This window comes from Amaranthus tricolor, chromosome 4, assembly GCF_026212465.1.
Source record: "Amaranthus tricolor cultivar Red isolate AtriRed21 chromosome 4, ASM2621246v1, whole genome shotgun sequence".
Taxonomy (NCBI): domain Eukaryota; kingdom Viridiplantae; phylum Streptophyta; class Magnoliopsida; order Caryophyllales; family Amaranthaceae; genus Amaranthus; species Amaranthus tricolor.
In genome coordinates this window covers 3,461,239-3,476,623 of record NC_080050.1, presented here as the reverse complement: position 1 = coordinate 3,476,623, position 15,385 = coordinate 3,461,239, and the positions used below count along the sequence as shown (strand labels likewise).

Here is a 15,385-nt window from a genome sequence, read left to right as displayed (position 1 = left end):
TTTACCCCTATAAAATTTTAAAAACTCTACACTTTTCTCTTATACATTTGATTCCTATTATCAATGTTAGATATGTATGTGATTTTTCTTATATGTTTAATTTGATTTACTTACATAAATATTTACATTATATTTAACTAATAGAAAATTAATTTTTTTATCCTAAAAAATTGTTACTTAATAAGATCTATTAAAGTATGGATTACTCAATATTTTAAAAATGACTTTAAACATATGACCATCAAACTTCATAAACTCAAATTACAAGTCTTAAATAATCATCACTTGCACTTGCACTTGCACTTGCACTTGCACTTGCACATGAGTATTCATAAATGTTAAACTTCATAAAAATTGTGCATTGCACGGGTATTTTACTAGTATTATTATAAAAGTGGTTAAAAATGATAATTTGAGAATAACTGTCTAAACCTTATCATATTTAAATTCTTTATTAATGAATTTCTTTATTAATGAATTTGTAATTGAAACCTAAAAATTTGAAATGAAATGAATGTTTTCAAACATAACCTAAACTAACTTTTCCAGATTTTCAAAGATTTCGAAAATACACTCTTACCCGTTTTCTTGAACCCTAAACCAAAACCCTAGCAAAACCAACTTTTTCATCTCTCCTTCCAATCCCCGACACTGCCGAACCCAAACCACCATTCGAACACAGAAACCAAAGGAAGAGAGAAACAATGGGATACAAAGGAAAGAAGAGAGAAAGAGAAGGTTCCAACAACAATGGCGGAGAAGAAGAAGAAGAACCAAAAACTTCAACTACAACTATGAAGAAGAAGGAGCAATTACTACCTTCAATGATTAAGAACAAACAAAAAAGGTCTGAAATTCATTCCAAACTTAAACGTGAAAAAAAACTTGAAAAGCGAAAGAAGCATAAAGCTCGCGATGCTGCTGATAAACGCGCTATTGAACTCGGCGAAGAGGTAAAATCCTCTTCTTCTTTTTTTTCTTTTGAATCGCTTGAATTGGAATTGAAATTTGAATTCGTGAAGTTTGATTTTTCGAATTTGGTGTAGCTTCCGCCGAGGCCAGTTCCTAAGACTATTGAGAATACTAGAGAAGCTGATGAGACTGTTTGCAAGCCTGATGATGAAGAGGTTTGAATTTTTGTTGTTTTGATTGGATTATTTTGGGGATATTTGCCAAGTTGTGGTAGAATAGAATCATTGATTGCTGTGTCTTTTTTATTTAGTTGTTTGCAGAGTTGGAAACTGATGAATTCAGTGCAGTTTTGAAAGGTGAACGGGTTCCGAAAGTGTTGATCACCACTTGCCGCTTCAATTCCACTGTAAGATGTTTGATTTTTGATCAGTTTACGTTTGTATTATTATTTTGATCCTTGTTGTTGTGTATAGTAATGTATTAGAATCGTGCTTAGCTTGTTAGAGAAGTGTTCTTTAAAAAGATGAACTTAATTGTAGCTATTAGAGTATTTTTGTTGTTTCGTATGCCTTGTTATAGTTATTTTCAATGGCAGTTTACATGCATTGAAATGCAATATGAATGGGACCTAAAGTTTCTATGTTTATCCCTAGAACATCCATGAATAAAGGTACGGAGGTATTTGATCAAACAAATCACTGTAGCAATGAAACAGTAATGATAAACAATAAGTAAGCAATTATAAACAAACACTCAATCTTTAATGAGGTTTACCCAACTTGGGCTATGTTTTTGGTGATGGCTAGCTTTTATTGATAGTAGAGAATCAATGGAGCTTAAAGAGCACATCAATACAATACATAGAGGATTACACTTGAAAAGAGAGAAAAAGAAGAAAGACATGCTATGTTTTTGGTCTTAGAGTTAGAATCTTTTGATAATTTAGGTTTAGTGTAAATATCTTCTTTATATACTTGCAGTGCATTGCAATTGATGGGAACTGAAGCCCACATCATAATAGAATAATTTCCCGACCGTGATGATTCTTACGTAGGAAAAGGACAACACCAAATAGGTGCTCGTTCGAGTGTAGATCCCATGTTCTATTACTAATATTGCTGGTTGGCTGCCTTCAAGGCGTATGGGCTGCCTGCCTATTGATGCATTGTTTGAGCACTCAAAGTTGCACATTAATCAAGTGTCTCAACACTCATACAACATCGCACATTCATCACCTACGGTATCCAAAACCAAACTCAACATACTATGGTGCACACTTAAGCCACCGAACACAACATGCATTATAGTTCCTTCTATTATTTTGGGATGTCAAAGATAATAAGCGAGTACAACCTTTTTTCAAATAATAGTACAGTAAGTGGTTTATGCTAGGTTTTTGCTGCTTTGATTGAGTGGGTGAGGAGAATGGGGTATAGCTATCATAGAATCTCTAGTTTCCAAGCTCTTACATGAGGTTTTCCAATAGTGTGATGATATTGTGTGGATCATGAAGGAGGGAGCAGTGATATCCTTTTTTGTTGGAATCACACTTGGTGATTGATAAATTTATGAGTCGTTAATATTTTAAGTCATGCAAACAAAAAACGATCTTTTGAGATTATCAATTGTGTTCCCAAACGTATGGCTGGACGTTGGCAACAACAAGGTGTCATGGATTGACTTAGCCATAAGAAGTTATCAGTAATTGGCGAAGAACAAATTGTATGAATGAATAAATTGTATGAAAAAATACAAATGACTGTAGAAATTGAATGAAAAACGTATAATGAAGAACAATTGTAACCAAGAACAATTACAAAAGATAGTATACAAGCATTCGAGAGGCTTATTCTCTCCTAATGAGTATTAAAACTCCTCTTAAAACTATTACTTGAATGAATGCCTAATTCCCCTCCCCTCCCCTCTATTTATACTAATTATGTCTACATTTTATTCCCTCAACTTAACAAACTCCTAAGTATTATTTATTACTAATTCCTATATTACCCCTTCTCAGCCTTTCATGACACAAGTTGTGTGATATTCTTTTAAAATGTTTTGTTTGGATGAGGAACTAAGTAATAAACAGAAGTAAAGAACGGGTATCTGCTCCATTGATTTAGTAAGACGATCGTTGAAGCATTTATGTGGTTAGAATGACATGAATTGAGATTCGGGGAATATATGACACAATTTATTCGAACGAAAAAAGGAGAATATCTGTATATAATAATTGGAATTGATATTGCTAGCTGTAGACTAGCATTAAATATTAGTATTAGTAGTAGATAGGATCAGATAATACCCTTAACGGTGGTTTTTCACGCTGAATTGTTTTGCAGCTGACCCATAGTGTTGGGATTAAGACCTTTTGGCGTTATTGTTTTGTTGCATCTCTAAGGTGTAGGTATTCTTCACTAGGCGTTGTTGACAATCAGGACTTCTTATTGTTGATATGATACAATCGTAAAATGTGAATCCATACTACTTGTGTTTACCATCTGTTGTGTATGATTTTGTTTATACCTTCATTTGCTCATGTCTAATATCAACTACAAAACAAATGCAATTTACATTAAGTTTCATCTTTTTACCTCTTTACAGAGAGGTCCTGAATTTATCAAAGAATTACTTCAAGTGATCCCAAATTCGTCTTATCGTAAGAGAGGGACGTATGACTTGAAAAAGGTTTGAACATCTTTCCTGTAGTCCTGTTTTTCTTATTGGGGAAACATAATTGGTGATACCTGCTTGCAGAACATCTTATTTATTTGATCTTTTGTCTATCTCTCAGATCATTACCTATGCAAATAAAAAGGATTTCACATCTTTGATTGTTGTGCATACAAATAGAAGAGAACCAGGTCAGTGACAATTTTCTCAAATCAACTGACATTCGATGTAGTCATTTTATTCTGAATCCCTACCCTGTCCTCTTTTGACAATGTGTCAACAAGACTATATCACCTAACTCTGTAATTATCGTAGCCTAATTGTTCTATATTTCTTTTTTTCAATGTTTCTCTCTTGTGGTGTTGTAGATGCTCTCTTAATTATTGGCTTGCCTGATGGACCAACTGCACATTTTAAGCTTTCCAAACTTGTTCTGCGAAAGGACATTAAGGTTAGTTACAATTTTATGCTGTTAACTCTGAATTTCATAAATATGCATTTGTAATTTTCAACTGAATTTGCATTGTTTTATTGCGCATCCTTATTCCTTCCACATTTTTGCGTGTATTTTTGCATTGATGTATATTTGTGGATTGGGCTAGCATATATTGTGAGCTTTAAGGTACTATCTTTGTCTTACCTTAGCAGAAAGAGATATTTCTCCATTTTATCTATAGGCAAGCATTGCCCTTGGTGTGTAAACTCATCATGATCCTCCTGCAAATCTTGTGAGTGTTCTCAGTTCTGCCTAATAGAGCTGCGTAAAACTGAAATGCTTACTTTAAAGCTATCTATGGTCCAATAGCTTGTTTGTTTCACTGCTATGACTATTTTCACTGTGGCTTTTAATTTTATTTGTAGTAATGCATCTTTTGACGTTTAATTTTTTTATGCTCATGTATTTATTTTGTTTTGCAGAACCATGGTAACCCAACCACTCATTGGCCTGAGCTAGTTCTAAATAACTTCACAACGAGGCTTGGTTGTCGTATTGGAAGGTCTCTTCTGTTTCCTCTTTTGTATACACATTCCAAGTTTGTGCTTCTAGTTTTTTTTTTTCTTCTGCATTCTTAAGTCTTTGATTGATCCCACTATCATTGCTTGCTTTTGTCCTCCAGAATGATTCAATCTATCTTTCCCCAAAATCCAGAATTTCGTGGTCGTCGGGTTGTTACTTTTCATAATCAACGAGATTATATTTTCTTTCGCCATCATAGGTGTGTCTGGTGTCACTTGTTCTTGTAGATGGAATTTGTCCTCCTATTTGGATTCTGCTGTATTAATTTTGAGTTTGATATTATCCTAGGTATGTCTTTGAAAAAAAAGAAAGCAAGAATACAGACTCAAAAGACAAGAAAGTTACGGCTCCAGAAAAAGTCATTGCCCGTCTTCAGGTGTGTATTTTTTCTTTTGTGGTTTTTTTCATCACCTCCACTCTTGCCCCTTCACTTTTGTACAGAAACTCTTTGTTGAACTTTGATTCTGGAACCTAAGCATGCTAATTGTCTGTTTACATTTGAAATATAGTTCACTTCCTTTGTTTGCTATTTGTTTTGTTGCTAAGGTTGTGTCCCAGAAGTAGGAACGATAATAATTTTTTAAAAAGTTTTGTTTGGTAGTATCTTAGGATGCACTAAAATTTTTTTTATTGATTAATGCATCAGGAATGTGGCCCTCGGTTTGTATTGAAATTGATTACTCTCCAGCATGGAACATTTGATTCTAAAGGTGGTGAATTTGAATGGGCACATAAGGTAAGTTACTTGCAACATGTAATTTTGAGTAGAAGTCAGTCGAAGTTGCTATTGTACATTCTTGTGGCAAAGCTGTGTTGTAATTTGCTTTAATTTTACGTATGAAACAGCCGGAAATGGACACCAGTCGGAGAAGATTTTTCTTGTGATTCAGTAGGCAAATTGTTTACCCATGGGGTAATTGTAAAGTCACAAATATTGTGAGAACTTTTCCTTGAATTCCAGTTTTCTACTTATATTTTATCTATGAACACACATTTTATTGATGAAATGACATTGAATTTTGTTTGTTTGAACACATTATTTTCTTATTTGTTGGAACATTATTTGCTACAATCCTACATCTTTCTGCTTTCCATTACATAAAGCGACAATAAAAGCACTAAGCCGCTTTATGAGTTGGAGGCACATCAAAAATGTAACACCACTAAAACTAGCTGCTTTTGTCCAAGTTTGTACAGGTGGAGGAATGATTAGTAGATAGATGCATTCTACAGTCATTAAGATCCAACTCATAGTTTCCATGATAGATTTCATCAACATGGTTTTACCTTTGTTTTCTGTTAATCTGGAAAAAATCCTGAGTATTAGAGTACCCACTACCAAAGCAGTCGTCACCGACCATCCCCTATAGACCAACATTCCTCCCACGACTAGAACTTGTTGCCTACAGACACATGACAAGCATTCACCTGAGAACTTGGACAACATTAGGGCATCTAGACCTGTGTAGTAAGGCAGGATTACGGAGTCTAAGTGTAATGCTGTATGTATAATTCCTGATATGGTTGATGCCTCCAGGAAGACGTACTTGATGTCACTTTCAGTTCTAGTGTTGAAGGCAAGAGCCGAAACCTGAACTAATTGGAAAATTGCAGGACCATTATATGACAGAGGGAACGTGGTGTTTATCCTGTGCCCCTTTGCCATGATAACAAGGATGACGGGTAAGAAAATCGGACCTGATGGTAGAAAGTATCTCCGTAGGTGCTTGAGTCGAGTCAGCAGAGTTGGCTTTCTCCTTCCTATCATCCCCACCACCATTAGAACTGTAGTTGCTAAGAATGTAACCGTGATGAAGACAAACACCAAATTATCGACCCAAGACGGGTAATCTCCGAGATAGTTGCTGTTGCAGTAGTAGTGGTACGGACAGTTGATTGGATCTAATGTTTCCTCCAATTGCCATTTTGTACATTTGAAGAAGGCTTTCTGAATATCCCCTTCCCTTATTGTTGACAGAAATGCAGAATTTCTGGTTTGCAGAAGTTGGTTAAACATATTTTGTCTGTCTTTTGCATATTAAAGTATCAATTTGCATACATTCCAAGTTTGATTTATAAGATTTTGCTGTGATTTAATCTCCAACTCTTTAAGGAAAAGGTGGGTCCTCCCTCAAATTGTTGAGCAGTTGTTTTTAGGGAATGAGAATTGGATGAGGATTGACCAACAGCAAAAACTTGTTGAAAAAGAGCATATCACTTCTGGTCTTTGGAGAAGATTGAGATGTCTGACTGATCTTATCTTACATTTATACATGTATATGCTGTGAGTTGCAAGGTAAGACTCTCTCAATCTTGAGCTTGTGGTCGATTCAGATTACACGTTGTGAAAACCCGATCATGGTTTTTTTTCCATTATATAATTAATAATTAATTAATTTTAAATTCTTAACTTTAAACTCTGTTGATAATCATACGTTAATGTTATTTGCTTGTTAGTTGATGAGATTGGATTTAGTCTTAAGTCTTTCGGGGTAATCTTTGTATGGAAGGAATGTTTGTTGATGATTGCAGCTTAATATTTGTTAGCTTTTAAAGTTGTTGGAAGTCATTTACTGATACTGGTTAATGATTGAAGAAGTATTTTTGTATTATAGTCTTTATAGATATAGATAAGCTTCTTTTAGTGAGGAAATAAATTGGCACGTTGCTTTTTCTTAAGACGATTAATTAGTGTATTATTATTATTAGGATTAATATATAATAATAAAACATACGTACTGTTAAGTTATAGTTTGAGTTAACTTGGTCCATGTTGAAGTTTTGCTTCCTAGTTGCAATGCTGCATAATACTAAAAAAAAAAATTTCAAGTTGCGATGATGTTCCTTCCTGGTAAGGATTATGGATTAATTGAGTTGATTATTAATTTATTATGTTGATGGGTGTGTTCTAAATCTTAATTGTGATATTGGAATGACTCATGTGAGACGGCTTAAGCCGTGCAATTGGTCTAAAACTCATGAACGTTTTTTAAATTTAGACATAAAGAAGCAATTTTAAGACTTGAAATGTTACTTTTAAAGTTTTTTACATTCATTTTAATGTTTGAGTTATATTTTAGAGTTGAAATGAAAATTTTAAGCTTTGAAATTGGCCTTTAAAGTCTTGAAATTGTTAAATTTTACAATTTAAAATGTTAAGTTTAAAGCTTTGAAATTAGTTTTCTTAAATTTTTAAATTGGTCTTTTTAAGTCTTGAAATTAGTCTTTTAAATCATAAAATTAAAAAAAAATATTAAAAATTAGGCAAGCCAATAAAATGCGTCTCACGGTCTTACTCAAGATTTTGTGAGCTTCTTTACTTATTGGTCTGTTTGCTACTTGTTGGTGTTGGAGAATTAAGTCAATTTTTTTGAAAATAAATAAGTGATTTTTAAAAAATTTATAAATCAAGCTTTGAAAATTTTTAATTATTAAAATAAGCGTTTTTTGCTCAGACTTGAGGTTAGACATTTGTTTGCTGTTAATTTTAGCTAGCAAGTCAAAATGTGGTCAAAAAGTCAAATAAAATTTTGTTTCACATAAACAACTACATCTTATAAGTGTTTTTTTTTTTTTGTCAAATTGTGTAATTTTAAAAAAATATATTTTATCCTCTATTACTAACAGAATATAAATTTTTTTTTTTTTTTGACTTATTCCTCCTTTTAATTTATCTTTACTTCCTAATTTCTCACCTAATTGTACTTATTTTTTAACTTCCCCCTTGCCAAAAAATTACATTCTCTCTTATATACTCCCTTCGTTTCTTTTTGTTTGTCCACTTTACTTTTTACACGCATTTTAAAATAAATTTTGAGTCTCGATATCTCTTTATAAAAAATTGTAAAAATTATATATTAAAATTCTTTGAATCAAGACAAATCTAACAAGATTCCACATGAATATATTTTGTCTTTAATATATACTTCAAAATTCAAATTTAAATTTCTCTCATATAGTGGAAAACTTAAAGTGGACAAACAAAAAGAAATGGTGGGAGTATTTTAAATATTTGAAAAAAAATAGGTGCAATATTATAAAAATAAAAATAAATAATAAATAATAAAAAAAAAACTATTCCTATAATTTTATCATCCTCAATTAAGCATATATTTTAAGTTATTGTGTATTAAGATTTTGCCCAACTTACACTAATAAAAGTTTGTAAAGATAAATTCAATTTGATATGAATAATCATTAAGATAAAATAAAACAAATAAAAAAAATTATAAATAAATAAAATAACAAATATATGGCAGGTTATCGTAGTCATAGGGAAATTATACTCAATGATTTTTTAGGATAGAAATTAGAAGATAGGGAGAAATTAGAAGGAAGAACAAGTAAAAAATGAAAAAAATTGCATTCTCCCTTGTTTGTTGTTATTTGTGTTTGGGAAATAGTGATTCATTTTAAATACTTATTTTTAGGAAATAATGATTCATTTTAAATATTTGTGTTTGAAATAGTAATTTATTTTAAATTTTAGATTTTAATTATAAAATATTAATATGACAAGGTTTAATAAGTCATTCTTAAATTTTTTATTTTTCACTACGTTTCAAAGAATGGTCAAACAGACTTAAACTTAAATTTAATTTTTTTTTTTTAATTTTTTCACTCAATAAATTTGAGCCTATTATAAATTTTCGAATAAAATTGTCATTTATAAACATAATAAAAAAAAATTATCAATATTAAGATACCTTTATTTGTCCCCTAACACATTACTCTCAATTCAAGCATAACTAGTGTATTTGTTATATGGCATCAGCATGGAACTCATCAAATAATCATAAAACTTGAACTTAAGAATTTCTAGTCAATTTATTCGAGGCCTTCCTTTCAATCCTATCTATCATCTCTAACTTCTCTCTAATCTAAATCTTTTTAGATTAAATTTTGATATTATTGCTATATATTGAATAATTTTTTACCCTATATCTAAGTACTCATTGAGATTCTCTTACATCCATATGAATAGAGAAAAAACTAACAGTTCACTCTAATTGTAAACATTTGAAAATTTCATATGGTAATTTTAAATTTTCAGCTTCACGTAATAGAAAATTCTTTTTTTTTAATCCATGAGGTGACCCTAATCTTTTAATTTTTCACGTGGTAGACAAACGGAAAGTTTTTTATGTTAACTTTACGCTATTTTTACTCAACGTAATGACATTTTAAAAAAAAAACCGTTGTAATCACCGTAATTGACCACAAATTTCGAAATCCAATAAATATAAGTACTTAATTTAATCAAAAATTTAACATTTTATCTATCACATAAAAAAGTTAGAAACTCAAAATCACCGCATAAATTTAAAAAAACATTTATAAAAAACCTAAAAACTCAGCATCACTTTATGAAATTTCTCTAAAATTATCCATAAAGGGGCTACAACTTACAATCTCTATTCTCTCCCAAGGTCCAAAAAATGATGAGCGCCAGCACTGACTATTAGTACTTTATTGTTAGTTTGTTTTTGATAATGTTTACTTGTTGAGAATAATCAAAACGTTAATGTTAGGATTATTGGTGACTTATGTTTACCAAGTAATCAAAATAAGATTAAGAAAATTAATCTAATTTATTAGTGTAAGTTAGAAGACGACATAAATACACACTTGTGATTGGTTGTATGAAAATAAGTTGTACTAACAGTAGTAGAGACAAGGTACAATAAGTACATCAAGCAATTAATAAAGCGACCTTGGACACTAAGTACTACATTGAGATTGGATGATGGAGAATCAAACAAGTATACCAATATATGTACTAGGTTTTAGTGGGTACTTGGACACCAAGGTTTTTCCCCTATAAATACTCTTGTTCTAGACCTTAGTTATATATCCCAAAGTCTCATTGTAAGAGCAACCTTTCTAGCTTATGTATTTTTCCTAATTAGCTCCTCTCTTCTTTACATTAATCCTCCACTTGTAATTCCTATTAAGTTTATTAATATCCTTTAAACTCATTAATATTAATCCTAGGTTAGATGGTGGATGTAGCTTATTAATTGGTAATCCATCTTAAATCTTTGTCTTGATTAATTCTTTATTATTGTCATTTATTACATATACTTGCATATTTGGTTCCTAGTTCTTACACTAAGATACATCATAAATTCTCATGTAAACTTCATTTTGTGTAAGTTACGTTAATTTTGAAAATTTTTTATTTTTTATAATATAATACATTGTTAATTTTAAAAATATTTGTATATTAATTTATATATCATATTCATATTCTCAGTTTTGATTCTTCTTTTCTATTATTAAATTAAAGAATATACAAATTCAGTCTAAAAAATTGAAGATTAAAATCTTATTTTAAGAAAATTTTTTACACATTTTAATATCTTAGACCATGTAGACCTCAAGGGTCTAGTTTCGAATTTAAGGATATATTAGCCATGATAATCTAAAATACGACCAAGGGAACTCTAATTTAAAATTAGCCAAAGTTATACGAGGACTACAATAATTATATTTATATACGAAAATGACTTTAACTAATACACATACCCAATACCTCAAAAAGGACCAACATAAGACTATATCACCATAAGCGGATGTACTGTGTAGTTATTGAGGTCAATTGACATTATTTAAATTTGAAATAATATTAAATAATACGTGTAAATATATTCTAGATGAGTTAGTTAATATATTGATTTCTGCATAAGTGACCAGATTTTGACACTCATAAAACCCGTTTTACCTTAATATATTTAATAATGATTATAATTTTTTTTAAATTATTAACATTACCTTTTTTTTTCCTGAATTTATTACAACAGATAGCAAACACAATAGATGTGTTGATCAATGAGTGACGGAACCACATAATTCACAATGAGATCATTTGATCCCACGTAGTTGTTCGCAATGCCAAAATTGACTCTATTTCTAAGATGATGTTTTTTTTTTTTTTTTTTTTTTTGCCTTAACTTCTACTCCTATGAGGCTATAACTAAGTGGGACATGATTTGAAGTAGAACACTAATGATAAACAAAAATTTCAAATTAATAATCGTAATTGGTAAATCATCATATAAAAACAAAAACAATAATAATAAAATAGACAAAATTAAAAAAGATAAATTAAAATAACAAAACTCTCATTTTATTAAATCCTTTTAAATAAAAGTGACTTGTTAACTTTACAAATAAGCATTAGTTCACCTATTAAATAATAAAAGGCATATACCCAAATCGAAAGAATAAGATAAACATCAACTAGATTGACATCTAATGATCTGACAAGCCAAGTTGAAAAATTACAGAATCTATTCTCTTATATTGCTGTGGCCGTGGGTGGGTTGCTGCTCTGACCAAGCCAAACCATGACAATTTGTATCATTATATGGTCGTTAATTAGACAAATTTTTAAAAGAGAATAATTACAAAATTAAGTTTTTCTTAGTCTCCGACAAAATCATTTGTTTAAAATTATGAGTCTCAACCACGAGCTTAAGTTTTAGTTGAATAGTTTCTTGACATGGTATAAAAAGTCATTATAATAAAAGGTCACGGGTTCAAATCTCAATCATCCCTCAAATTCAAGTGGAATATTTCGCACCAGGTATAAGGAGGGTCTGTGTTACATCCACACTTCTAACCCAAAGAGCTCTCGTGTGAGAGATTATGTTAAAGTATAATAACATATCCTGGGGCCTCAACCATCAGATTAAGCTTTTAGTTGAGTTTGTTTCTTAACAAAAAGAACAACTTACCGTTAAATAAAATTGTTAAAAAAAACAGCTTCATTTTACTTAAACTCGGCCGTAAGAACAATAATCAGTATATATATGGGTGAATTCATAATACACGTATAGGGTAAGTTGAACATTCAACTCTAAATGTGTGAACACCAACTTGACTATCATTTTAGGGTTATCGCCTCCCCTATATCCCATTATTCATACTGATCTAAAATTTCATACCCATCATCTAGTCACCACCCATGACAAATATACTTTCATACTCACGCCTGAATATATAAGTAATCGTCATCCACGATTATCAACTAGGTAAATCATTATTATTGTACCAAAGTTGTTAAAATCGTGAATCTAAGTAGAATCGCTCAAAGAGGTAGAATCGAATTGGTAGAATTGGATCGTATGATCGTAAGATTCTACAATAAAACTAAATTTGCTACTTAGTCAATATTTTCATCTCCAAAAGTTTAAGTTTATGAATTAAAATTTCATTCAATTCATTTTTAACAATGAAATGGAAAAATAATACTCCTAAATAATTATTTTGAATCTTTATACAGATGAAGAAATTCACTTTCTTAAAAATTATGATGTTAGATTGTTGAATCAAAAGAAAAATTAATGAAACAGATACATAAGAAAAATTAATAAAATTGAGAATAAATTTGTAAAATCAGATCGCTAAATCGTAAGATCTTAGAATCGTGTTATGATTCTACCTCTACAAATTTTATTGTAATTAGAATTGTAAGTTTCTACCAACTTACTATTCTACCTGCGAATCAAATCGCTCGCTTATTTTTCAATCGTAAAATCGTAGATCAAAATCATGATTTTAATAACTATGATTGTACCGCGGCATATTGACTACATGTACGCATTATGGGGGTGTTTGGTATGGGAATATAAAATGTAATGGAAAGGAAAATGATAAAGAGGAGTAAGAGTAAGGGTATGGGTTGTAGTTATATGTTGTTTGGTATGAAAATATAAGGGAAACACTTAATTGATCATAGAAAAGGGAATTTGTTACTTGACATAAATAGGTGGTAACAAAGTAAGGGTATCCATTACCCTCAAGAAAGGAATTGGGTTAACCTAATATCATACCAAACAAATATGTATAGTAATAGTAATTGAATCCCTTACTTAGTATTAAAAAGTTCATACCAAACACCCCTATATGTATGCATTCAATATGATTGAAAATTCTTATAAAATTATTTGTATATTTAATCATGTTGTCAATGTTCTCAGTGTAGAAAAATCTAAATGTTAGAAGGGTAAATTGATGTATACGAATTTAATCTCTTGTCAAGAGCGTTAAATATTTAAATATTTATGTAATTTCTTATTGGAGTTAAATTTACAAGAACCTCTACTTTGCATATTTGCTTGGTTGCTTTAACCATATTCAATATGTTAATTATTTCCAAAAAAAAAATGTTAAATAAATTAAGTTTTTTGGCATGTCTTGTTAATTTGAGTATTTTATAATAATGATTCATGATTTAAGCTTTGATTGTTTTTTTTTTTTTTTGAAATTTTACTTTAATTTACTATTTTGATATACTATGTGTTTTTTAGTTAATTACTTTTTTGGAAATTAGAGTTGCATTGCACCCATTCTATTATGTATTTTTAATTAATAAATATAACATTTAATTAATTTATTTATTTTGAAATTAGAATTGTGTGCGTGCATTTCTCCTTACCTTTTATTTGGAGGGGGAACATGTATGATATATTCTTATCCTCCTCCTCTCGAAGCCTAACTTGTGCGGAATATTAAATTGATGACTATAACTGTTCGGAAATTAGTTTTGCATTGCACCCCTTGCACCTTCATTGGTGGGCCAATGAAGAATTACAACTTTGACACTCATTTCTCCCCTAGCACAATATCATGACCAAGTTAAAAAAAACACCCTACATACATAGCTTATATTGCAAGTGTTCCTAAGCTCAAAATAAAAATATCCTTCAAATTAGACACCAAGAGAATAATAACACCCCAAAAGTGACCACCATTTCTACAATGGCACATATATCTGTAACCCCACCATACTTTTTTTATGGCACCTCCTATTGAAGATCTTATTCTTAAAAGGATAAACAAATATTCACCATTTTATTACTTTTCATTTGTTCCTTTGTTATTTTTATAGATACCAAAATTCCCTATAAAGAATAATACCAAATACCACCCCAATCATAATAATCTAGGGGAGTCCCTTAGAATCTAGGGGTCCCCAAACTTTAAAGCCCAATTTGACCTGCATGAATTGTCATGTTTATGCTTTTATAACTCAATTATCTCCTCCCCCTTGTTAGACTTTTGGGTATGTTGGTCTTTTCAGGTTATTTACTACTCACTCACTAAGTCAAAGTGTTAATTCATATGTTTGCATTAGTTGTAAATTAAAATAAATTATTCATAGTTTGGGATTTGATGATTTGAGATGCATTAAAAGTTTTTTTTTTAAAGTACAAAGTAGGCTAAGGAAGGAAACGATTAGGAGAGTGACAACGAAAATCGAATGCAGGACCTTATATGAAAAAAATTGTACAGATTCTAACTACGACAAAACATAATTCTAGTTTATTAAAAGTTAAAGATACTATAAATATTACAAAAATATACTATTATAATAAGAATGTTCAAATTTAATTTGATCCAACCTCTCTCTCTCTCTCTCTCTCTCTCTATATATATATATATATATATATATATATATATATATATATATATATATATATATATATATATATAAAATCAAATAAGAGAATTTTAAAATAAGAAGGATGAGATGAATTTTTGTTTGATTTTATTTTGTTACAATATATACAAAAAAAGATACTAAGTTATAAAATAAGAACATTCTAAAAATCAATGTCATAGTTACTTTTCTGTGTAACATAGTTATTTTTACAATTATGTGTTTTTGGCTCAGACATGACCATAAATTTTTTTATTTTAGTGAAATCAAGGATGTAGAGTCTTTTTTATCCTTCTTATTTTCAACACCCTTGTCATTAGATCATTTTCCTCTCT

At 30.2% G+C, this 15,385-nt stretch overlaps 2 protein-coding genes across 3 annotated transcripts; one reads left to right on the top strand and one right to left on the bottom strand.

The window, feature by feature from the left end:
• The first annotated feature begins 541 nt into the window (after nucleotides 1-541).
• Nucleotides 542-6,357, top strand: LOC130809961 (uncharacterized). 2 transcript variants are annotated; one of them, XR_009040973.1, is made up of 12 exons: nucleotides 542-953; nucleotides 1,047-1,127; nucleotides 1,223-1,318; nucleotides 3,517-3,600; nucleotides 3,707-3,776; nucleotides 3,954-4,036; nucleotides 4,504-4,583; nucleotides 4,704-4,802; nucleotides 4,892-4,979; nucleotides 5,250-5,339; nucleotides 5,450-5,539; nucleotides 6,218-6,357. XR_009040973.1 is itself a non-coding variant. In XM_057675840.1 (11 exons), exons 1-11 carry the CDS (start codon nucleotides 705-707, stop codon nucleotides 5,486-5,488), a joined length of 1,059 nt encoding a protein of 352 aa, XP_057531823.1. In that variant the 5' UTR covers nucleotides 542-704; the 3' UTR covers nucleotides 5,489-5,597. The 2 variants fall into 2 exon arrangements, 1 of the variants encoding a protein (XP_057531823.1); XM_057675840.1 differs by lacking the exon at nucleotides 6,218-6,357 and having other exon boundaries at nucleotides 5,450-5,597.
• On the bottom strand, nucleotides 5,670-6,620 carry LOC130809962 (uncharacterized). The gene has a single exon (XM_057675841.1). It carries the CDS (start codon nucleotides 6,618-6,620, stop codon nucleotides 5,670-5,672), a length of 951 nt encoding a protein of 316 aa, XP_057531824.1.
• Nucleotides 6,621-15,385: the final 8,765 nt, after the last annotated feature.